Source organism: Bombus pyrosoma, linkage group LG5 (genome assembly GCF_014825855.1).
Source record: "Bombus pyrosoma isolate SC7728 linkage group LG5, ASM1482585v1, whole genome shotgun sequence".
Classification (NCBI taxonomy): Eukaryota; Metazoa; Arthropoda; class Insecta; order Hymenoptera; family Apidae; genus Bombus; species Bombus pyrosoma.
The window spans coordinates 10,921,443-10,944,290 of record NC_057774.1 but is presented as its reverse complement, the minus strand read 5'-3'; the positions used below and the strand labels follow the sequence as shown (position 1 = coordinate 10,944,290).

The following is a 22,848-nucleotide window of genomic DNA, read 5'->3' as shown; positions in this document are numbered from 1 at the left end:
TCTTCGAAAGTTTAGATCAAGGGTGACACGGAATTTCGAGTGGCATTATGCTTTTTTGGTATTTTTCACGGAATTCTTATGTCTCGAGGAATTTTGGCGAACCTGCGACTTCCAGGAATATCGAGAGATTTAATCCTTACGAATTTCTTTTGAAAGCTTGGACCTGAAATTTCAGAGTCGAAGAGTTAGCAATTGAGAATTTCGAGAAATGTACATAATTTGTAGATGTTGAGGATCTCGAAGTTTCCGGTAATTATTTATTTCTCCTTTTGTTAGGTTCTTCAAATTCTAACGATTAAAAAAGAACTTTAAAAGAAGAAAATTACCAATGCCATTAAGAAGGAAGTTTCTCCAGGTATTTAAAGTATTTGAAAATTTATGTTTCGTCAACTTTTTAGAATCCTGACAATATTAGAAGCGACAAAAAGTACGGAGAATTTCAATTGGACAATTGTCTGAAACGTAAGGACTTAAAAAATCTCGAAATATTCATCTCGATAACTTTTTGAGATTCTGAAAACTCTAAGCGTCACAGGAATTCGGAGTATCTAAAAAATTCCAACGATTCTGAGAATCATAATGCTCTTGATACGGAGATTCTCCAGAGATTCTCAAGAGTTTGCTCTAGAATTTTACATAGACGTGGTAGTAGAGTCACTGACAGGATAAAAATATTTGAAACATAATAAATAATAATTCGTATATCAAAGAGAGTGATGGAAACTCATAAAAAGGTTTTAAGCTCTAAAATTAAATGGAGCTGGCGAAGGTCTGACATATGACCACAAATCGAGCAACCACGAGTGGTATCAGTGGCTGCCCTTTCGGCAGTTTGAACACTAATGGAACCGATTTTTCAGCAGGTTTCAGTAGGTACGACAGCTGCTGGCACTACTTCGCCCCACTCATAGTCAAGGATTCTGCTGCTCACACACGGCATTACGACTCTGCCAATTTTCTTGTCCATTCCAGCATTTCTTTTTCGCAGCAATCTAGATTTCATAGGGGCACTCTAACCTCTTAATATGAAATTCAACCGATTCGCGAAATCTCACCTCCAAATGACTTCAGACGGCCCGTATTATATCGTGCACATTAAATGTCAGTTCTTTCGAGTTTCAATCTTACTCTGAATTTGATTCTCGATATTAAGGAAAAAGAAAGTTCTTATAAGATGTGTACATTGAAAGATAGAAAAATTTGCAGTACGAATATTAAAATATCATTAACTTCCATAAATAATTAGAATATCCGTGTAATTCTTTTGTACGAATAAAAGGAGATATAATATAATACATAAATATGAAATATACGAGGAAAAATGATATGAAAATTACCGAGTACGTAAATTAAATGTTTATATGACACCTATTTATATCTAATGTATAAATATAAAAACAGGCTGGAGAAAACTGTGAATGATACAGCCTTCAAATCAACCAACCTCTTATACGCAAGAGTCTTTGATATTATCCATTTTTCCGCATATTTCAAGGAACGTAGGAATTATACATTTCACAGTAGGAAGAACGAGAAATATACGGCAGAAATTGCAAGAAACCTTCTGTCACAGCCAAGTCTTCAAACGAAGCCAATTAGCATAGTTGATTTAAGAAACCGCTACGAAACGAATGTAAAAGAACCCCGTTCGCGACTTTCGTGAGATCATTGGTAGTCAGACGACTGCGAGAAAAGTTTCCAGAGGGGGCAATTAAAGCGACGAATTTCACCGCGGTTGATCATAATCGGAACAATGCGGTTGTTTGATAATTTCCAAAGTTTCGTCCGCTTGTGATTTCTATATTTTCTATCTTTGGCCTATTTTTGCGGGCGAGCAATTCTTTTTACGTAGTAAAAAGGGAAGGAAAGAATGGAAGATGGTTATTGTTAGCAAGGCTCGTTTGCTCTGTTTCTTCGGTCGATACTTTTCTTCTTCGCTGAAAAAGGAAAAGTTTAATTTCTTCGAAGAATCGAGAAACGTCTGGTTGGAGGAAAAATAGAAACTCTACGAGATGATGGCAAATGGTGAAAAATTGCCTGTTACGTTAGTTCGTTCGATAGTTTCCCCTTTTGAGAATGAATCTTTTTAAGTGGGCATGAACTTTTAAATGTAAATTTCTTCCTAAGTTGCTCGTCGAAGGTACATATTACATGCTTTTTCGTTTCGTGTTTTCATTTTCTGGACGGTCGGTTTTTGAAAATACAGATTAATTCCTAAGAGCCGATTGTTTGCTAAAAATACATATTACGATATGATCCGATACGATGATATTATCATATGATACGACATGAGTGATACGATCACTCGTTCGATAGTTTCGTCTTTTATAATATGAATTAGTTCTTATTATATAAGGTCATGTTTATTGAAAATACATGTTACGTATCTATTTGTTCCATGTTGCAACGAAACTCGGAATTGTAAGAAACGTAAGTGCAATTGCTTGTTCGAGTCCTTCGAAAGACTCTATAAGATATAATTCATAAAAGCAAAAAAAGAAAAAAGAAGAAACGTTTCCGAACTTTCGTTGCAATTATTAGTAACATTTCGCTGCACTTTCCTTCGTTCCAAGTTATGTTTCAACGGTCGAAAAGAAGGTTTCCTTATTCGCCAATCAAACAATTCCCCGAACTTCGTTCAAACTAATATTACCAAGTTCACGAATCAACACATTCTTTTCCCGACATCTTGCAACTTTACCTCTTGCTCTCAGAATTCGAGAATGAGTCGAGAATCTAAGGTCAGAGTGGAGAATCAGACTTGTGCGATTAAAACGAGGTCGAGAACATTTCTGAAGCTCGCAAGGGCGTTCCAATATTTCGCCTTCGAATCTTCTGCAAGCTTCGAAAACTTGCTTGCGACGCTGGGTAAAAAGTTGAACTGCGAGATTTCATTCAGTTTCCAAAAGCCATCGACTGTTCGGCTAAACTTTCTTCCTCTCTCGGTCATTCCGCTGGTTTCTGACCGTGTTTTTGTCACATCGGGACAAAACTCCACGGTATTGTCCTCGAAGCTGCATGACACGCGGGAAAGATTAATTACTGTCAGCCGTGTCCTCGTGGAACCGTTCGTTTTTCAGGGACACGCGTGGAAAATCCAATTTTCCAGACACGTCCTGCGGTACCAATTAGAGGCTCCATGGGACGTTTGAAGTTGCGAATCATATAGTCGAGGAATTTTATTTGTCCATCGGCCGTTTTGATGAAAAGGCGCGCGAGTCTGCGAGACAATTTTTCATCGAAAATTAAATGTAGATCAATTTTTTGAGATATAGTTATCGAACGTGTATCGACACAAAACTACAATTTGATAATACGTGATTTCATAATGATAAATGTCAATGAGACGTAAAATTGTTATTCTTGATTGTACCTGAATTATGATCCAGAATTGTTTAACATACTGTAGTTTTCATTTTTATTCGACGATTTACCTTTAATACTTGAAACTCACTATCAATTATTCGTCCCAAGCATTTGTACCAAATTCTTTTTCACGTAATAGACTGACAGAGACTTTGAGTTTATGAAGACACGAACGAAATATAAACGTTAAACTTTATAACGGCGTGTTACCAATCCTCAATTAATTCAACCAACAATCTCTTCGTTAAGAGAAAAACAGACTAAAAAAGAACTCCGTCATCTCCATGTACGCTCGTCCGGACAATGTACGCTCATTATAGATTGTAGCTCGATAAACGACAATCGTTCCGTGGTGAAACAATCGGTAAAAAGTAAACAAACGGCTATCGATAATCGAAAAGAATTATAAAAAGCAAGGGGATTCGTTTCCGCGCGTTTTTCCTAAGTGGTCGAGTAGAAGTGACGGCCAACTACATAAGGGTTTGTCCGCCCAATTCGAGGAAGCGCAATTACGTGACCTCTCGAGGTAGTCAGCGAATTTCCACGGAGGGAAGTATCGATAAAACCTGAGAACAAGTACAAACCATCGAGAAGCCTGGCATTCGACGAAAAAAGCCGACGTGTATACTGAACAGCGATGAAAAGGGGTGGAAAGAGAGTGATTTCCAGGATCGGGAAGGACGTCGAGATTGCGTAGCTCGACGATCGGCTAACTTCTCGTCGAGAACGGAACAAAAGAGGAGGAAAGTTGCGCCGAGGCGATCTTTTTTAATCTCTGTCTCCGACTCCCCTCTGTTCGAAGGCCGAGCTAAGCTTCTCCCTTCCCTTCTCCCGAAATCACCTGCCACGCGAACTGTGCGCCATGTACATAGTGCAGATTAATTGCTACAGATAGCCCACGGTCCTCCCCTTAGCCGCATCTCTGTTGTCTCCGGGATGAATATGTGCTTTGCTGGAATTTATGAAGAGCCGAGAAAGTCGGATAGATTGCGGTTGATTTTTGAAACGAGAACCACTGCTAGACTCGGCCCGACGCAGTTATGCTTGCTGGATTTCTAAGTTGATAAGAAACGACGATAAGGAAGATTGGGGAGTTGGTCAGTTTTCTGATTAGAATCTTAGGAGGCGATCTTTTCGGGGATTGTATTGCAGTAAGCATTAAGGTGTGTTTGATAGGATTTTATATTCGTTACGACGCGTGCTTTCGTAAGATTAGGGAGAATGATGTGAAGAGTTTGGCATAGTTTAGGTGAGTAATAATAATGGCAAGCATTTCGAACAGCGTTAATTACATTTATGCACAAATAACAAACGAAGGTCTCCAATATGGAGAGAGTATCTTTACCGCTTAATTTGTCGATTGTATCGTTCGTCAATCAGGAATTTTTATAACCAGGAAATTAAGAGATAATAAAGACAAGAATTTTAGTTAGATCGGTTTTAATTTTTCGAGATATAGATACAATCTATTTTCAATAATAGCAAAATGAGATATGGAGAAAATTGTTATGTCCAAGAGATTAACAATTCAAGTAACGAGTTAGCTCGTGTTCCTCGGTTAACGGATTAAAAATGACATCCGATACGATACAAGAAGTAACATAAAGCAAAAAGCATATCCCTTGGAAAGTCTACAAATTCGACCGAAAGAACCAGTTCCCACGAACAATAGCAAACAATCGTTCAACGAACAAATCTCCCATCGTCAAGCTGCTCTGTTCCAAACAACATTTATCTCTCCCATCGATAAAACATTGTTCTTCCCATCCGCGGTCCACCACCCCCTTTCACGTTCAACAATTCTAAAATTGAAAAACTTAACCCAGTAACAGAGGCTATCGACAGTTGGCGACGTAAATTACAGTTTCAAGCTGTCAGTTACGAAGTTTCAGAAACCAGAATCGATCTGTTCGACGTGGTTTGATTAATATCCAGCCGTGGAATCGGATGGTCGAGGCCGCGAATTCGTTAAACCGGATAGCGATAAAGGCCAAATCATGGAAGCTGCCGCTTTCACGTAATCCCCGAAGGAACGACGACCTGTCGTCGCTCGACTATTCGCGATCCAAGCGTCTCATGCATCAAGCTTACGCCAGTTCGTGTACAGTGGAAAGCTGTTTCGTCAACCAAGACGCTGAGCCTCTGTTAATTTCGAGATATCGCGTTTTAAGGCGAACGATACAATTCGTTCTGGGTTTATGCACGAGACGATATCTGCCTCGTGGTACAGCGTGATTCGACGATGTTCCGGTTATAATGCCGCGTGTCCCTTGATCTGTTTGTCAGATCGTTACACGACTTTGTTGTTGTTGGTAAGACGACGATATGCTGTGATTGATAGCGACTGCAGCGTGTATGGAGAAATTAGATGCGTCGAAGAGGTTGGTTAAAAAGTTCTTTGAAATAACGATTTCTAAATATATATTTCAAATATATAATGTATTTCAGGTGATGTTACGTTCTTTATTTTATCCATCGGAGAAATTTAAAGCCAAGTGTGAGAATAATAAATGGTAAAACAGATTACTGCAGGAAATAATAATGATTATTTGTTAAATGAAAATTGGTTTTTGAGATAGCACTTTAAAAAGGCATTGAACTTTAATCGAAAGAAACAAATAAACCAAAAAATAATAAATTTATTTGATGGAATGAAATGAATCGTTTAATTTCAAATGTCTGTAATTAATCGTAAATGAAAATCACGCGAGTGATAATAAAATGATAGATATCCTTTAATTATTTATTTATTTATTAATCCATTATTAATCCAGAAAGTAACTGATACATAAAATGCTAACTATATTCAAAGTTCTATTAAAACCGTACATACAATTTAAAAATTATACCAAATATTGCGATTTTGTTAAAAATAAAAGATGTCCCATGATTTTTGTGCAACGATCTACGCACAACGATCTACACCAATAACGATATTTTTTTTTCACTAGAGCTCGACATTAAAATTGATCGTCGCAAAGTTTAAATCGATTCGAATGAAATCAAACTGGAGTAAAGAAGAGCGAAACAATTCGAGCGCAGCAACTGGAAGCTTCTGTGACACTGTGAGATGTAGATAGATTTTCAGTAAATCCCATTTTATCCAGCTAGATTTTCGACAGCAATATCTATAACAAAGCGTTATAGATTTACGAGAAGATTAAAATTCCAATGAAAACTATATTTTTATTCCGATGTTGCATATGTTTCTGTCCTCGTATACTCGTCGAACGGCGATAAAGTGGGAGAACCTATTGGAACAACTTGGTTTGATTCTCTAAACCAAAGTCAGGCTGTGGAAGTTCGACTAATGTTTGTCAAATATTTGCCTGACGGGTTGTATAGTCGTTGCAATAGTTTAGCGCAAATAAATTGTAGTTTCATTAAATCCTGTACTAACTGTATCAGCCTGGGGCTCCAACGAATTTTGCCACGAGCAATTCTAGGATCGCCAAGGGATCCGAATGGCCTTGTTCCGTGATTTCGAACCTCTAGGTAAACGTGAGCTAACCCGATGCTCGAAATAAGCCAATAAAGGCCAATAAACTCAGTTCCACTCGTTAATATTAGCTGACGCTGATTGGAACCAGATGATTCATCGTATACGTACAAGTACTTCTTTGGGAAATTTATCAGTTACGTCAACTTTTCTGAATTGTAGGAAAATGTGATTGATCTCTAGGGATGAATCGACGTGGATTATTTGGATTATTTACGAAATATAAATATCGTTTTGTGTATTTAGTACTGTTATTGAAATATCGATTTTATCTCTAGTAAGAGAATAAATTGGCTACTTTAAAAATACAGAGAATTGTGGAAGAGTTTATATAGTGTAGGGAGTTGGCTTAATGGTTAAAAAGAAAAGAACGAGTCAAGAAGAACGAGATTAAAACCGATCATCAACGAATGTTAAGATTGTCGGCGCCGCGGATACCGATGACTGAAACCGGTGTACTTCCATAGAGGTTACACGTTTTATCGCCTGCAATGGAATTATTGCAATGTTTCGCGAAATTGTTTTTTAAACACTCGATGGCAGTTATTTTATTTTTTGTTCGAGCAACCGGAGTCTAAAGAAAAATTTTCCCAACAATTTGCACTAATTGGTTTTTGTTAATTATCCAGTTTTATTAAACTACCCATCATCATAAAATCAAAACATAGAAATTCGCAATAAATCTTCCATGTATTTCAGCACGATCAACGACAAACTTTTCCCAATTACCGTTGCCAGACTATCCTCAAATTTACAATGTTACGAAAAATTCTAGCAAAGTAGAATACGCAGTTGTCTTACGTACAAAATTAACAAACAAAAATCATCGACAAATCGACAAACGATCGTAGATCGCAAAAATCAGCAAAGGCATTGAATCGATATGAACGACACGAGAACGCACAAATCTTCGTCTCTCCGCGATAGCGGTTAGTTCGTTAGCTCATCGATCGTCATTGCTGAGAAATTCTTCCCCTGACGTTCCCACAAAATAGTTAAATAAATCTCGTTCGACGTGATTCACCACGACCATCAAGACTATTCGTTTACGCGATCCATCCGAATATTCTTTTTTCCTCCTCTCCGTCTCTCTGTTCTATTTCCTTAATCGTTCAAAAAATATCAGGAAAACTAAGTACACCGATAGATACTGGATCGTGGTGTTTATTTATTTATTCGAGTAATAGAGGAAAACAGGAATTGGAGGATTCGAGGGATCGTCTGCTTATGTTCGCGGCGGGTTTTAGGTCAGAGGGAATGGCAAGAATTCGCTCTACCTTCTCGTCGATTATCGTGCTTTCAAGCTTCATCCGGCTTTTCGTTCGACTTCGCCGATACGTTTCCCGGCGGTTATCTCGCAGTTTCGCGATAAACGCCGCGGAAAATAAATAAATGATAAGCAAACTAGAATTCACCGGCTCGTGGGAAATTCAACCACCGATTCGTTTCACTTCTGTGCCCGATAAATTGTTCACCAGCTATTATGCCAGGCATCTCCGAATTCTGACGAATCGAGACCAGGTCTGTTGAATTAAAGCTTTCGATCTTCTTTTTTTATTTTTATTTGTAGCCCGGTAGCTTAACGAGATTTGGTTTGAACAGAATCGATGGAGGGAATTGGTGTACGTATAACGTTCGTATTTATCCAGGGAATTTTGCTCTAAAAAGATATTTATAGAATCGATGGAGCTTATTAGCGTCCTGTGAAATATTTTTAATTGTTTATATATTTAACATTTTTATCGAAATCTTAATCCTTCCTTTCTCTCCTCTCCTTTCTTCTTTCTTCTTTTTTTTTCTATTTCTAGCGGAAGTTTATACAGTACCCGCCGATGAAACTTTGCATTTGCCCGAAGCATTTCTTTCGAATTTGATCAACTCGAATAACTACGCTACATCTAGTGTCTTTTTTCTTCATGCGCTTAAAAATTTTCCATGGGAATGTATAATTTATATGTTACGGTCTACAATTTCATTCCCGAATCTACGTTTCCCTTTATTTGTATCATTCTGCTGTAAAACAAAAGTGTATATCGTATAGAACAACGATATTCGATGAAATAAAACTGGTTATCACCGCATCGATACGATGGTAGAACGCAACCGACGGTATACTCACAGACCTTTCACCGGAACCGCGCTAACAAAAATGTCGCATCGTGGGGAAGAAAAATGCTTGCTGTGGTATCAGCATTTCCCGTGAAACAAAGATCATCGATCATCGATGGTGCAGAAATATCTCAACAATAGAATGAAAACGGTTTTAACAAATTCATCTTGCGCATTTTATAAACTGGGCCAATGAAATAATACTACGTTCGAGCATATTCGTAAATTTCACCGCGAATAATTATCATTAAAAAGCACTCTACTCAGTTACACTATCTCATTATCCGGTATCATTACATTATCCAATTTCTACTAACCTCTAAATAATTTTCACGAAATTCCCAACGATTCAATACACATCATCACACTCTATTTTGTTATCTTCATCAAGGGGTTAAAGTTAAAATAAAAAATTCGATAAAAACAGCCGCAAACCTTCACGATGTAACGTTCAATGAAACATCGCGCGATTCTAAAGCGGGTGAAATTTCAAATTTCCAGAGGATGTGGGACGCGTTCATTTGGAAAACCGTTTTTAACGATCATTTCACAGCACGGCAGGGCATGTTAGAACAAAGTTAAACGTCGAGCGCATATAATTGCGTTAGCATGGCGAAACTCTAATTGCACGATGGTCTCGCGTTGAATTGAATTGTGTCACCCGCTGCAGTTGAGCGATACCGTGGAGTAATGGTTCTAAGATCAAAGTGTTGTAACCCGGACGAACCCTAGTGGCCTGATGAACGGAATTTGCAATTCGCAGACGCGTGTGTTGGCGCAAAATCACGTGCCACCATACCGCAAACTAGAGCGGCAACATGGTTCCCTGTTCCGATGAGTTGTCTTCTAAATCTGTCTGTGTGCCGATCAACGGCTTCTTAACGCTTCGCTTATTCGCCAAATTGAAGCAATTTCGCCGAGCAATGGACAATTATGATGTTAACATAATTTTATTGAAGGTTATCTTTAATTTTGTATCTTTATTATAACAGCCGCTAGATATTAAACGAGCACCATATGCAGAAATTTCAATTTCCTAATTGCAACATGTTATAACACACATACTTATCGAGATATGTATAATTTGTGTGCTTGGATTGGCCGCGTAGTAGTGATACACGTATGTGAATATGAGTATGTAAAAGTATGTGTGTGCGCGGCGTCTCGAAAAACGGATGAATGCAACTGTTCCGTTGGCAGTGTGGTATGGAAGATGGTGAGACAAAGAGAGTGCTGAGACGCGTGCAAACGTATATCGACGAAGATCCTGGAAATCGTTTATTAAATAAATCTAAAATTACTTTAATATGAATTCTAAGCGTAACCTTAGCGTTCCTTCACTTTTATTTCGGCAATTAAGATCCACAATTCTCAACAATACTACATTAGACAAATGGCAAATTATCCTTTGTTATTACTGTATCATTATGTCTAGATATGTAGACATTTTCATAGATATAATTATGACTAGATACGTGGACGACAGATCATGTAATAATTATACGTAGAAATTATTATTTAGTTAATTCGTTACTTAATCGTATAGAAGAATATCCTTTAGAATGTTATGAAGATCTTTTAGTCAAATATGAAGTACCGTCTAAATGTGCCTTTCATACGGCAAATATAATCCTTTCTTATCTAAAAAATCGTTATAGACTGTCACGATTTTGTTACAGTAGATTGGTCTACTTGCAGAAGTAAGAATGATTGATTTTTTCCGTCGTTTAAATTCTGTATAGTAGAATACGGTATCCGTTCCGGTATTCTGAACTTCGAACCCCTTTTCAGCCCTACCGAAAGGTCCAGTTGGATAATTAAATGTGCTCCCTTGTGAAATCCCCGGGCGATCGATTTCTCGAGTGTCACACGCTGATGAATTCTCGCTCAAGTCGAGCACTGGCTCTCGTCCAAGAGCTCTATGCACTCTCGATGTCAACGAACTTCTCCACGAGATACTTTCGACCCCGTATTCGATCATACGTATATAGTATCAAATAGTGAGACGCAAAAGGGAGAACGCGAACCATGCCTGTAAAAACAGTGGCGACGAAAGGTATCTGTACAAACCTTTGTCTTTCAGTGAAACATTTATTTCATTAGGTTTTACGTATTATTTCCATAATAACAAATTTTTGTAATTTTCGCAAAAATCGTAAAATTTTTTTAAGTACTACCAAATAACACGAAATTTGTTACGGTTGGATTTAATTAACCGATATGTACAGTGGCGAACAGCGAAAATTGAGATATAAATGGTAGGAAAAATAGCATAATTCTGCAAAACAGAATAATATTTGACAAGAGCGGCGAATAAATGTAATATATATTTCGAAATAAATGAATCAGCAACGCGATGAAAGATATCTGATACAGCAGTTGCTAATACATGCATATACACGAACAAGCTCTTTCAAAAATAGCTACTGTGCAATTTTAAACTTTGCTAAACTCGAACTCCTTAAACTCGGGCAACTTTAGACTTTCTTTTTCCTATTGTACTATGAGTACAATAATAAATGCAATAATATACCTAGATGTATATGATACACGTAGAGGTACAAATACTTTTTGTAGCCGCTATATATTAGACGTACGCTTGTATTCAAATTGAAAAATATCACTCACCGAGTTGACATCGATCTCCACCTCTGCCAAGGGGGCATTGACACCGTTGCCTGAACGATCCTTGCTTCCGTCTCGGTGCCACGTCGTTTCCTTCGAGATCCATGGCCATCGAGGCATCGTCGTCTGCGTCGTCCGCGTCATCGTCGTCGATTAGATCGACGTCGTCCCCGTGGTTCTGTTCGATATAGCAGTTTCCGGCTGGGCCACAATCTAGCGAACATGCTGGTTCCGTGCTCACTATACTCTCCATCGTGGATGGTAGCTTCTGTTCCAAATTCGGACCCTGAATACACAATGAATTGTTCCTCGATGAATTAACATGCGTCTATATTTGGTTTAGATTTGTAAGAAATTATGTTACTTATTTTCTTTTCTCGGGTAGAATAGCTTTGCCAGGCATTGAAGAAATATCGGTATTTTTATCGATTAACCTAAATGGAAACGGAGAGAAAGATAAAAGCTTTTGCTTTTAATGTAGATTTCCATTAGGCTAAGTAAAAAAGAGAATTGTCTGGTATTATCCTATTTATATTTGAAAAAAAAAGTAAAGAAAGGAGTCGTTAACATTGGAAAGAAATGTAGGAAAGAAGGTGATTTTTCTATAATTTCAAATGTAACTTTGGAAATACATATGCAGAGAAGTGGAGTGATAAATTGTAAAAATAAGTTGCAGTAATAAATTTGAAGGAAAATGGAGAATTATTAAAACGAGCGAATAAATGGATAAATTTTCAAAGTAAGTATATGGCGATTTTATACGAATAAATAAGGGCAGAGATATAAGGAAGAAAATTATCCTTCGCCTATTAATGTACACTGTAGGATTGGAAAGAAGTAAAGGCAGACATAATCTTTTGGTGTTAACGTAGCTTCGAATATAAGTAAAGGTTCCTCTTTGCTCGTTCTTTTGATGCTAACGTAGATTTGAAAGAAAGTAGAGAAAGAGAGTTGTTTCTTTGATGTTAGCGTAGATTCGGAGGGAAACAGAAATGATTGGAGATGGCAGAAACGAAACGGAGATGGTGCACGGAGAACCTGTTGCACGCGTCGCGACATTTTTAGCCGGAAGACCGGGTGAACGAGGCCGGAGGAAGTCCGGGTTGTGTGGAAACGAGCGGGGCTTTTTAAAACAGCCGTGTTTCCACTCTTCTTTCTCTGTTTTTCATAGGGAAATGAGATTAGGCGCGGATAAGGAGTGTAGTTTTCAGAGACTTTGAAATTTTATTGAGGATTAATTGAAATGAGAGAAGGAAAGCCTTATGAAACGCGTTTTAGCTCTCTCTACCTTTCGAAAAGCCGTGTTATATTTTAACTTCCTATTTCTCTTCGAATTTCCGTATCCGTAATTAACGTATTATGATTAACATTGCTATCGACCGTTTGCGATGCACAGAAAAGTAAAGCTTATGGAATGTTTTACTCTGCTTTAACGATGTATTATCTAGCTTTAAATAAATAAAACTTTCAAATGACAATCGCGAACGATAAATAACGAATAGGTTCGTGACTTCATTCAAACACATCTTATAGTTTTTGACATTTCAGGTGCTGAAATTGAAAATAATTCATCGGGCTGTTCCAATTTCGCGAGCGAGAAAACCAAACCTGTCGATTCGACTAACCATACGTAACTGATATGTTTGGCGTAATGTCAATATTCCAGCGGAGAAGTTTTCCTGGTATATAACTTTGTATCTGCTTCGAATCCGAGTATACTCGTCTTATTAAGCTTCTATTAAATGTGGAAAATAATGGAATATAAGAACACTGTTCTGAAATAAAATTCGTACATCTGATGTGAACAAGCCTGCATATATACGACGGTTACACCACAGAAAGCATTCATACACGTCCTTATTTTTTGCAACGAAGCATTTTTCTATCTGGTTCTACGTTTGATTTTGAGAATATTAGACTTTTGCAGTCATACGAAAGTATACTACCACATGATACTGTAGGATCTTTACTACAATTAGTTTATTCACAATAAATGGATTAAACAGATACTGGTTAAACAGGAAACGATGGTTATTTAACACGAAATAATCGCAATAACGTATTACAATTAAGACAACTAGATAGTTAATTTGCCACTCTCGTCACCACGGATCCAACGCTCCCTCGACAACGCAATTCGCACTCTCTGACTTCTCAATTCACACGGACTGTTAATTCGTCTTTGTCCCTTATCAACCCTTTGTCCTTTGTCTTAGCCTCGCGTCTTTTGTCTTAGCCCCACCACGCACATGTTCCGCAACCGCCTGTTTATAACTCGCCCGATATCTCTTAGGCCTTTCGTCCACGATACTACAATACGAAATTCAATATAACTGAATCTAATTAATTACCATGCAAATGCTATAATAAATAATATAAATATTGTAATTAATATATATAAATTATATATATATAATAATAAATGGTGTATCAATGCCTGTTACGGCCACTGTATATCGAATATTGCAATCAAAATTTCCACGACGAGTAACAACCAGTGGATAGGGTTTTCAGTGACCCAAAGGTTCAAGTGGATCGCAGAAAAACCAACGAGAATGGATACATACGGATTCGTTTCGCTATTATAGAGAGCTGAACTTCAGACTGCAGCTCTATATGTACATCCAGCGAATAGCTGTACCAATTTTCCAATTAGCCTGATTACTTTTGAATCGCGCGATACGATTCTACGTTTACGTTTTGAAGTTAATAATAAAATAATAAAGATAGAAAGAAAAAAATAAAAAATAGGAAAAAAAAAGAGGGAAACACGCGGAATGAATACGACGAACCGACGAGGAATGATAATAAACAACGGATCGCAAAATTGCGTCCGAACGCTTCCGGACAAATCCCGCTCGGATAACTGCGCATCGACGGCTGTTAGATCGATCATTCAGAGTTACAAGGAACGAGATCGCAGCAGAATAAAAAAAAAAAATAAAATCAAAAAGAGAGGATAAAACAGGATTTGTCATTTCGAGGCGGAAACAATTTTTTCTATCTCGAGACTTATGATTCGTAACGCAAAATTCAAAAAATAGAAATTTTATTCGCAAAACTCTATTTGTACAGCGATGTTTGAAAACTTTGTAGCGAGAGGGAAGATATCACATGTTTATAAAAAAGTCTTTCTTTCTTCCTGAAAAACGATACGCTTTTTATCGATCAATGCCACAGATTTTTACTTTAATCGCTACGTTTGATGTAAAACTTAAAGCGGCAATTCTTAGGAAGGTTTATGCAAAAATGCATAATAAATATACGGAATATAATAAAATACATCGACTGATCGAGAATACCGCTTTAACATTTGGAATAACACAATATTTTTAAAAATATGTAAAACATGGTTAAATAGCATACTGAACTTTTGCGAATATTCCGCGATAGTTAACTGATAAAATCAGGTAGTAAAGCAGATTCTAATTCGATAACGTTAATCTGGCCACAGATAATGTTTTGAATCGAATAAGGGGTGTTTTTATTCATTTAACGGATAATATAATATCAGTATTATCACTTATTAATTAATCGATTTATATGAATCAGTTTGTTGCATAATCTAATTTATGAATTTCCGAAACAATTTCAAGCTTCATTGTGTTGTATCGTATTATACGCCTCTGAGAAAAGTTTATCGCTAACCTGAGACGTGGCTCGTAGCTCGACTCGATCGAGAGGAGCGCCAGTTTCCTCGCTGATTTTCGTGGAATTTGTAGTTGAATTTTCTGGCGGCGGGTCCAGGTGTATCGTGAATGACGCGCCACGCATGTAAAGTATATCCTCGACAGCATCTTCATCGTCGTCTGTGTCCTTGGTTAATTCGTCGTTCTCGACGTCTTCCACTAATTCACCCAGTTCGCCTGTCGACGGAGACGTCGAATTCAACTCTGGAACGAAATAAATTTCTAAAGAAGACTGTTCTGTCAAACGTAATTTTCTACAAGAAACAATTAATACAATACGTTATACGCTGAATGATTTAAGACTGAAAAATCGAAAGATCTCTCAAAATTTCCGCTTCGTTATTGCTAACTTCAATTTAGTCAAAACCCTCAACACGAGGGCCAGATTGAAAAGCTTCCAGAATGACAATGACAATAACAAACATTCCTTTCAAATAGTTGAATTAAATGTCTATAACAATTTCTTTTATATACGTCGTGAACAATTGTAAAATAATTCCTTACTCTGTCAATGTTTCTTTGGATCTGTGGCGCATTCAGCAGTCTATAAAGATCAAGAATCTCAACGAACGAGAAACTAAATCGTTAGTAAGGCCGAAGAGAAAGAAGAAAGAACTCGCAAGATATTTTGAGACTTGGTCTTTCTCAGGCAAAGGAGCAAATATTTCGTTACTTCAATGGTAAATTAACTGTTGTTGATATTAAAGGTTGATGTATACTCTTCTTGATTCGTAAACAACCTTCAACAACCCAATTCGTTCGTAACTTCGACGCTGCGTCGGTGCAAAATGCAAAGTGGCGAACTTCCGGCCTCGACAACTCACAAGTTGGCGAGCCGACTTCGAATCCCTGTTAACGTTGAATCTTAGCATGTTTGGATGATCAAGTTTTCGTTAATTGCCACGAAACGAGATAGGAAAACTCGCGTAAAACGCTGTCCAATTCTTATCGAGATGATCATTATAGAAATATAACAATTTTAACGAATTGGCTTCGATGTGGGACAATTAACGTTAATATCGTGCCTTTAATATATACAAACTATTTTCACTAGCACAGATTATTACAATATTATTATATTATATTATATCGTATTGTATTATTACCATTATCAGAATGTATCAGATGTATTTTAAAATAAGAAAAATCATGGAATATTTGAAAAACATTGAATTTTTGCAAAAATCACGGATCGATCATTCGTTGAATCTAATATCATGTCAAATGCACCCATTATTTTATCGAAGGGATGACTACTATTCATCTTTGGAATTTTTACAACATTCATTCATTTGCACGCACAATTGCGACGATAAATGAATAACAAATGATACAAAATTAGTTGAAAGATTCAATTGAAATTCTAAATAGAGGGAAAATCATTTTCGGAAGCCAACGAAAGCTGATCTAATTAAAAATATCTGGAAAGTTCCTCGCCCTCGAAATTATCACGGGACACGTTAATTCGATATTCGATCAGCCCCTTGTCTCGAAGCAATGATTAAACCGTAGCTTAAATTCAGAATGTCCTCGGCCGTCCTCGAGAATAGGAATTAAAACGACGAGTCGCCGTCTTCACCGCAAAATTATTTCACTGAAACCGAACGTTACAACCGACGACACAGGGCTTATTAAATTTTCAGTGGTCGGATTAACGGCTTGTCTTCCCCTGTTCCGTTCCTTCGGACAAGATCGTATAACCGTCTATATTGTGCATGATAAATCGAAGGAAAACCAGCTGCCTTGTTTGAAGAGCAAGGAAATGGTTCAAGGACTATCCTAGCCACCGTTTTCAGTGGCCTCGAAGCAGCGGCAATTAAGCACTAATTGCTACAATCGTCCTGCTTCAACATCTCGAAAAGAATCAATCTAAGGGCCACTCTCGACTGCGTCGAAATCGCGGACGATCGTCGATTGGCTCGCGATCGAACCGAGTCGAGTGGTTTGATATAGTATAGTGGAATAAGATAGGAAAGGAATCTGGAGAGCTGAAGGAACAGTACATTAATTTCAATCGTATCTTGGAACAATTGAAACTTTCTCTTGGTTGTACATACAAATTCACGATGGATTTTGAGAGGATCGTATCAGAGTGGCGCGAGTTATTAGAAAATAAGAAAATCTAATCTGATATTTGTCTTCACATTGCCTACAGTGCTTGACAGAAAGAATCGTATCGAGCTATTTTAAAGAGGCAAAATGTAAAAGTGTGGTTTAAAACGAAAGAAAATGCTATGGACTTTTTATTAAAAAGTAAGGAAAATTAATCGGATTTTGCTGATGAGTTTGTCGCGACGTTATCTGTGATATCGTATAGGAAGAATTGTATGGTGCTATATTAACAAAACGAGAATGACTCTGATTTTTTATTAAATACAAATTTGTTGACAATTTTTCGTCAAAACAGGTTTTTGTCAGGTTATTAAAAGCGTATGAACATCGTGTAAATTGTTTTCAATTGCAGTGATATGTCACAGTGTTTTTCAAAAAGAAACTATTCAAGAATTTTCATTTTGCGGCATCGGTATTCAGTTAATAATTAAAATTTCATTGAATATATATTCATGGAAATATTAAAATACTCTAGACTATGGTATTATGAATAATAAAAAGCAGATATCGATCCGAAACTAAATCTAGATTCGACCCACTTCTTTCAACACTTAAAAAAGATAGGTTGTGTATTGACTGAAACGATTTTTGGGTTTTAGATTCTTATATCAGATAGCAAGATCAAGATACACCAGTATATTTGAAGTTCCAGATAAATGACCCAAATGAATGATGTAAAAGAAGTATTATAAAATAGAACCTATGAAAATACAAATGTCAATGTGTTTCTAAAAAACTTCTCATCGTTTTCATGTCTAAAGTCAATTCTATATTTTGCCACACCGTGTTTAGATTCCTCATACTTCAATGTTCCAAACGAAATAATAATTTCAGACTTTTCAATAAGTTCCGAATAAGTTCTTTCGTTTATTTCGGTTTTCGTGGCTGTTCTAATATTTATGAGAGCGATTATACGAAAGAGTCGTAAAGGTAAAAATAAAAATTCCAAGTATATTTAGAAGCCAATTTCCTCTGCCTGAGATCTCTCAAAACCATAAATCCAGACTTGTAACGTTCCAGCCGTATGCCGCAGGAATTTTTAAAACGTGCAGTACTTGATCTTTCAATCAGAGGCACTGACCTCTTTTCCTTTTCCTTTTCCTTTTCCTTTTCCGTGAGCCGCACAATTTCAGTGATTAATATATGTGTGCGACGAGACGAGAACAGTTGAAAATCACTGATCCAGTCCTTGAAAATTGCAACTTGAATTACATTCCCGTCCATACGTTATCCGACACTTGCCTTTGGGCAAGATAATTGCTAAAACGTATACGCGTATCTTTCGCAATATGTAATTTCAACGTTTAAAGTAAATGCTAATTGATACTTTATTAATCCACGTAGATGATGCTTTATACCATAATATAGGTTACTTTATAAAGCATAAAGTCTTGCGTATTGCAATTCCACTCGATATAATAAAACCCCGTAATTCCAAAACTTATATGAACTTTTTGGGCAACAAATAATTCGTATGTATTCGAGTTCGTATAATAGGAGTGCAGTGATTCGTGGATGATTTAATAGTTTACGTTTAAAAGATCGGCTTCAAAGCGAAAGAATTCATTTAATCGGATGCTCGAATAAATAGAATTCATATAAATGGAGTTTTACTTATAGACGAACGAAATCAGTCTAGAAAGTCGTATTCACATTCTAAAAGACCATTTTGTCCAAAAAATAAACGAGCGTCGTTTGATTTATTAATTCCGGGCGGGAGCGTACCTATTAATGCAATTTGAAGATCCACGTCCACAAGTGCTTCACGATTAGTTCACCAATTCAAAACAGCCAAATACCAATGGCAAACCGTTCCCATCAAACGACTGAAACCATCTCGAATTTGATCTTGATTCGCTCCATAGCGTGGATGAAATGAATTCCAGGGTGCATTCGCAGCCAGCTAGAAAATGACGGACCGTGATTTCTCGATATTTAATGAAAGCCACGGTTTTAATTTCAATAAATAAAGCGAGAATCGCGGCCGGAGCGGCGGCGTAGTGCCCGTTCAATTAATGAGAACGCATCGACACGTTAATTAAAGGAAATTGTCATTCTTCAATTTGCAACGGCCGCGTTTATTCCGATAGGAACGAATTTATTTGTTCTATTACCGTCTCTCGGTTTGCTCGATGACCATTTGACGAACAAAAGGGAGAGAGAAGGACAAAAGGACTAAAAGGAGAAAATCATCGAAAAAAGAAAATCAGAGATACGTCGACGAATCGAGTGTGAAACTTTTATCGTCGCGTGCTTTTAATCTGTTCGCTGGTGAACGAGAATCGATTTCACCAGTGCGTTCGATGACTGCACGAGTACTACCCTTTATTGCCGTAATGAAGGGTTCTTCGTAATAATTTCGCGCTCGCAACTTTCTATCGTATAATTGACACAGGTGAATTATTTTTTTACGATCATTAGACTATGGATGTTTGCGCAAGTTCATGCTTTAACGAGTACAATTAGAGAAACAGAAGAACCTAAGCAGAGGTTTGTTTCATCCTGTAAATATTATAACTTATACTATATACTTTGGATATCTTGTATAATTTTTAGTAGCGCGTGCATTCTGTGCATTTTTGTATCTCTAAATCTCTTATAAAAGCATAAACATTCAACGACAAACGTTCAAATTTTAACAGAAAATTTCTGAATATTATATTCACCTGTTCGCTTTTCCAATTTATTCAGTGCTGTAGATTATTGATATCATCGGGTCTGTATTCATAATGTGCACGCGCAATACACTTATACAATCGTGCATGCTTGCAATGAATGCCGGAGCGACGAGTATCTCCTTAAATGTTCCCCTTTTGGATCAATTTTACGTCGTGCAACCGGCTGGAAAAATTTTAACGAAGCGCGCGATGAAATTAATTGTTCGAAAGTTTGTCCCGTGTAAAGAGTAAGACTAAGAAGCGTCTCGTTTCAATCTGCTCGTCCTATTTACGCGAACGCTCGATTCTCGATTCGATATAATGATCGTTCTACAAAGAAACGAACCAAGATTTCAGTAAATGACGCGAATTGATCTGGACGGAATTAACACGTTCGCTGCAGATTCGATTCTCGTCCCCTGCGATGCTATATCCTAATAAAAAAACAAAAAGTCGTTATATCGTGAAACTTTAAATACTCGTTTAGTATGTACCAATTATTATGAAATACTTTTTCCGAATTTCAGGATTCTTGATTTACGCGCCACATTTATGATACTGTACATGAACTATAACTCGTAGATATGTATATGCGTCGACTGGAACGCGCGCCGTACGCGGTGAACGTGTTAATCCGTTTAGATGGAAAATTCGCGTAGATATTGTCGGTGGACAACAATGTCGCGTGGAGACAAAGGATAGAAACAGGTTGAGCGTAGAAAGGTGGGCAACTTGCACGGAACAAAGTTCGACAGGAGTTGGAGAACTTCTCGCAAAACGGTGTTATCGACTGCGCGGAATTAAGGATAATTCTCTTTGTCGCGAATTGCCGCCAACGTCGACTATAGTTCGGTCCACGGGATGTTCACCGGTATAAGAGCAAGTTCAAGGAGGGTGAAGAGCCACGAATGTCCCACGGTACTTCTCGAGATCGTGAAACTATAGGAAGAGCTCCGTTCCAGTTAAAACTAACGCGATACAATGTATACAAGTTGTATGGGAATCGGTTTTATTGGAAACGGACTCGGAACTTCTGCTAAACGAGCTCGACAAAAATTCCATCCATTTTTATAGCCCTAATGATCGGAACAATAAAGGAAATAACCGAGGTAAGTGAAACTTCACTTCGGAATAAGTTGCTATAAGTTAGAAGTGGGTATTCGATCGTCGAATTTAATTTTTGAACTTCCCTCGAAGTTCCAAGTGGCAACTTGAAGTTCAAAGTGTGCACAACACCTTGACCAATGATTTTTGTGTGTGACACTTTAATGATCCTCTTGACCTTCTTTCCTCACGCACACACGCCTCACTTCCATTTCGAGTCAAGCGTTTTCTCAGACATTCTTCAACAACAATGAAAAAATTCCAAACATCAACAGAACAGCCGCTATCGCGAATCCAATACTCTTGCAAGTGATTATCAGTTATCGTTATCGACTTTCCGAGGAACATTGCAAGCAGAAATTTTCGTCCATGGTCAAACGTACGTAAGGAGAGAGTCGGGTCGCATCACTCACAGGCAAATCCTAACGTAGGAGGTCTAAAAGTTTCTGATCCCAAAGTGGCGGAGCGAGAGAGTTTCGACAATAATCTTCTAGGTACCGAAGAACGCCCAGTTCAGCATATAAGCTGACGCTTATTCGAGCTTGCTGCTAATCTGGCGGGTGCATTTAGCCGGCTCGTGAAATTTGCATGAATTTTAACAGCTTTCCAGGAGAGGCGAAAGATGGAATTCTGCGACAGAATGTCTTCCGCGTCCACTTTCATCTCGTTCGTTTTCATTTCTTCGACCTTTCATTTCTGCACGTTTCAACGAGAATCTCGTCTCTTTCCCCTCTGGAATCCGTTTCACTGTTTTTCCTTCCTTTTTCTCTTCGCCTCTCGATCTTCATTGTTCCACGTCCTCTTCGTAACTGTCTTTTCAACATTAATCGTAATCCATAGAAAGTAATCTTAAATTTCCTTTCGAGCACCGTCAGCCACTTCCATTATAACCTGCTTTATTGTATGATTTTCAAGTGAACCTCGCGCGCTACATTATCTTCCCCCGTGAATGAAACATCGCGCGCTTTTTCGTCGCTTAAATCGCAGATACGGTACCCTCGAAGAGCATCGTCGTAACGTATCCTTATTTTTCAACGAAGTATTTTTCTATTATGCTTTCATAGCATAGTGTTCGTAATACCTTCGTAGTATCAAAGTTTTGTAGTCATACGAAAACGATAGGAGAGAAATACCATAAGTCCAGTTTTCGCTGACTTTTCGACTTTAACCACAGAGTACATTGATACGAAATAGTTGAAAAGTTCGAATGATCTGAGAAAATGTACCTATTGAAAATACTTATGATGTTCTGTAAAAAAATTAATAACGTAGTCCGCATAATTAGCCATTAATATTCTTTTAATATTAAAAGGGCGACAAAGACGCGTATCTACTTTGAATTTTAAAATTGCTCGTCTACGAGAGACCGAAAGGAGAAATATGACTTACCATGGTTTTCACCTGTGCCTTCACATGAAAATAATTAATACGAAATTTAACGCAGTTTTGCAGCCGTTCGAATAAGAGTCTGTTCAATAAATAGGACCAAATGGTTACGCATATATGGTAAATATGCTTGGCGAATTATATTGCGCGAATATAAACCAAATCTGGTAATTTGACAGAAGTAGTGGCGTTAGCGCGCCGTGAATCAAATTTACTATTATACTAAGCCAACGACGTAATTCCACGATACAGCACTTCGAACAAGAGGCAACGAGCGCGTTGCGTTCGTTGCAAGTGTTCC

General features: G+C 37.6%; 1 protein-coding gene across 7 annotated transcripts in view; it reads right to left on the bottom strand.

The window, feature by feature from the left end:
- LOC122567415 (pikachurin-like) overlaps window positions 1–22,848 on the bottom strand; it is a 233,000-nt gene that overhangs the window by 117,340 nt on the left and 92,812 nt on the right. For all 7 annotated transcript variants that reach the window (XM_043725882.1, XM_043725878.1, XM_043725881.1 and 4 more), the window contains 2 exons: window positions 15,248–15,492; window positions 11,603–11,885 (listed from right to left, as the gene is read on the bottom strand). In XM_043725882.1, coding sequence (XP_043581817.1) covers window positions 11,603–11,885; window positions 15,248–15,492 — 528 coding nt within the window. The remainder of the gene's footprint in view (window positions 1–11,602; window positions 11,886–15,247; window positions 15,493–22,848) is intronic.